Source organism: Phoenix dactylifera, unplaced genomic scaffold (assembly GCF_009389715.1).
Source record: "Phoenix dactylifera cultivar Barhee BC4 unplaced genomic scaffold, palm_55x_up_171113_PBpolish2nd_filt_p 000611F, whole genome shotgun sequence".
NCBI classification, from domain to species: Eukaryota; Viridiplantae; Streptophyta; class Magnoliopsida; order Arecales; family Arecaceae; genus Phoenix; species Phoenix dactylifera.
The window spans coordinates 127,365-130,393 of NW_024068007.1; the positions used below are offsets into that span (position 1 = coordinate 127,365).

At 44.4% G+C, this 3,029-nt stretch overlaps 1 protein-coding gene across 1 annotated transcript; it reads right to left on the reverse strand.

Annotated features, from left to right (window-relative positions):
* Positions 1 to 1,419: 1,419 nt before the first annotated feature.
* Positions 1,420 to 2,215, reverse strand: LOC120106721 (kiwellin-1-like). Its single transcript, XM_039119763.1, has one exon. The coding sequence runs from the start codon at positions 2,095 to 2,097 to the stop codon at positions 1,528 to 1,530; it is 570 nt and encodes a 189-aa protein (XP_038975691.1). The 5' UTR covers positions 2,098 to 2,215; the 3' UTR covers positions 1,420 to 1,527.
* Between the last annotated feature and the right edge of the window lie 814 nt (positions 2,216 to 3,029).

A 3,029-nucleotide genomic window follows, 5' to 3' on the forward strand; every position in this document is an offset into this window, starting at 1 on the left:
AATACCGGTCGGTTTGGAATGGATGTGTGGATGTGAAATTGATTAAATGAACATTGACTTTGGGCCGTCTCGTTATTATGGGTTTGCCCGTCACAGGCTCTAAGTGTGACAATGTTTGCCCGTCACAGGCTCTAAGTGTGACACTATTGGTTTGCCCTGTCACGGGCTGGAAACGTGACCGGGATTTGGCCCAAAGTCGGAAAGATAATTGATCCGGATCAAGTTAATATAGAATGGAAAGAAAAAGCATTGAAAACATTAATGAAGATTTATGAGCTATCGTATGCTATATCATTCTTGCGTGGTTGGACTTTCATTGATATTGGACGTACATACTTATATTGATTATTTGAGTCTTTTGATAGCCGGTTTATGATTTCATGAAATGTGCATCGATTTGTCGTGGCTTTCAAATTTATATTATTATTGTGTTGGTATGGATGTGTAGGGATTCTTACTGGGCTGTAAAGCTCACCCCCTTTTCTTCTTTTTCTTTACCAGAGTTGCAGGTTGCATAGTTTTGGATGGGATGGGCGCAGAGTGCGAGCACCAGAGTCATTAGTTAGTTAGTTGTTTATCCTTCTTTGATGTCGATGAACATTTGAAGAGCTCGTAATTGAACTAATTTGTTTATTTGGACATGTCGGATTTGTCTATTTGAATTTCTAAATTAGTTGTGGATTTATTGGAATTCTTGTTAATCATAGGCCTTGCATGATCTTTAGGGCACTGCTCTAGGGCTCATGTAGCCGGTCGCGTACCGGACCCGGGTGCTGGGTTCGGGGCGTGACAGGTTAAACCTTCCATTTCATAAAAAATATGAGCTTGCCCTGGTAAAAGGACAGAACAATTAATTCGTATTTTTAAAGAATTTCTTGACATTCCCATCATTCATTTGTTTCCTTTGTAGTACGGCCACATCTTCCTTCTCCAATCAAATACAAGACCCAGGATCCTCATCGTTACAAAAGCGCACCGCCAAGCATCCGTGCTCCAAATACGGAGCCTCCTATCCTTTTTAAACCAAAAAACGGAGCAATTCTCTCAGCCCACACCGCGCGCTTAAAGTTATTGGCGTGTGAAAACTTGTACAAACATAAATTTAGTCACACATTGATTGTACACTGAGTAAATTTTGAATATTTATGTATGACCAAAAAACTCAGATAATACCTTCCGGATAGTATTTTTAGATGAGATGCTGAATTGTTATAAATGATATTAGAGCGGATATGATGTATGGCCTATGTGGACTAAAAGACATTGCAGTACAAATTTGTGGAGATTGACCATAGATAGATCGTATTGCTTGTGATTAAATTTTAAATGAATTTTGGTTCTAGGTTGTTATATGGTGTCCCCACTGGTTTGAGATAAAACTAGAGGATAACATTAGTACATAACATGCGAGCAGAGAACTTCATATTGATATTGATTTATTTAACATAGGGCAAACAAAGCTAGACAGCGACTTTGGAATTTATTATAGTTGCATAACATGGGCTTCTAATACGAGATCATCTCTCATCATGCATCGGACCAAGTAATCTGATAGTCCCCAATCTGCGAATCAGGGATCCCGAGATCCGTCCACACTGCCCTTGATGCATCCACTATATTGTTATGACATGGTGGCTGGAAAGCGTGCTCGTCGTCGCAACCATGTACAGAATCACACTCATCAACAACTTTAGCCAGAACAGAGTTACCATTTGCGTTGATCCTGATGTTGTTGCCGCATCGGCTACCCTGATTGTACCATCCAGTTGAGAGGGCCACAACCCTCTCATTGTCGCTGTGGGATTGACCGTCGCACTCCGAAGGTCCACCACCGTCCCCACCTTCTTCGAAGCTGTTGATGGTCATCCTTGCACTGGTGGCTCCGGTCACCGGCGGCGAGCAAAGGTACTGATCGTACATCTTTCCATCCTCACAACACTCGGAGTCGTTCTCGGTGTTGCAGTTGCCAGACTTGCCTACAAGTTGGCCACTAGGACTGCATGCTTCTGCAAGGGAGGTGAAGTGAAAGCAGCTGCCATGACCAGAACTTGCTAGCAGCAGTGCTAGAAGAAAAGATGGTATATAGCTCATCACCATCTCTCAACTAAAACGCACAATGGTCTACTATGGTTCTCCCACAATGAGAGAAGTGGATGATGTCCTCAAGGATGTGTGGTGGTTGCTTATATAGATAAAATGCCAGAAGACTAGTGGAACAACTTGAGGCCTAGTAACTTCTCAGTTTTCTGGTACTTACCTGCGTGAAAGAAAGCTATACGGGTAGAAGTCATGACGCGTCCGTGAGCCAAAAGCGACCAAACCCAGGTCACGGTGGCTAAAAGGCAAGTCATCGCACCATTGACGTTGCCGTTCTAATGCTTCTAGCAGTAAGTCTGAACCAAATTTTCTTCGTCGTGATTCCCCTTCGTCAAAACTCGCGTTCCCCTTCGGTACTTTCATGCGTGATTTCCGCATCCCAACCTAAACAGACTGGTGCCGACTTCAAAGGCTAGGCACAAGGTTTTTCGGAAAGTCTTGGAGGACTATTGCCGTGCCTCGGGTCAGAAGGCGAATCTTTAGAAGTCGACCATTGTGTTCACTACAAAAAAAGGAAGAACTCGCGACGCTTTTTTATGTCTCTACCGACGCTTATAAGCGTCGGCGAATTCCCAGCCCACGCTTCACAAAGCGTGGGTCAAACGTCGGGCAGGTGGGCGTGGGTACGGTTTTTGCCGACGCTAAGGGAAAATGTCGGCAAAAACAGGACTTTCCCGACGCTAATGAAAGCGTCGGGAAAATACTCAACGCCGACGCTTATAAGCGTCGGCGTTAGCAACCTGTTTTTAAAAAAAAAATTAAAAAAGAAAGAGGGGAACCTGTTCTTGCCCCAGGAGGGGTGGAAATGTGGATTCTACAACCAGAGTAGCCATGGCATCCATGACGTGGGGTGGAAATGTGGAATGCAATGGCCGGCCTCCTTTAGCCGGCTCTCCAGAAGGGCGACCGTTCTCTGGTGCCGGACGGTTCCG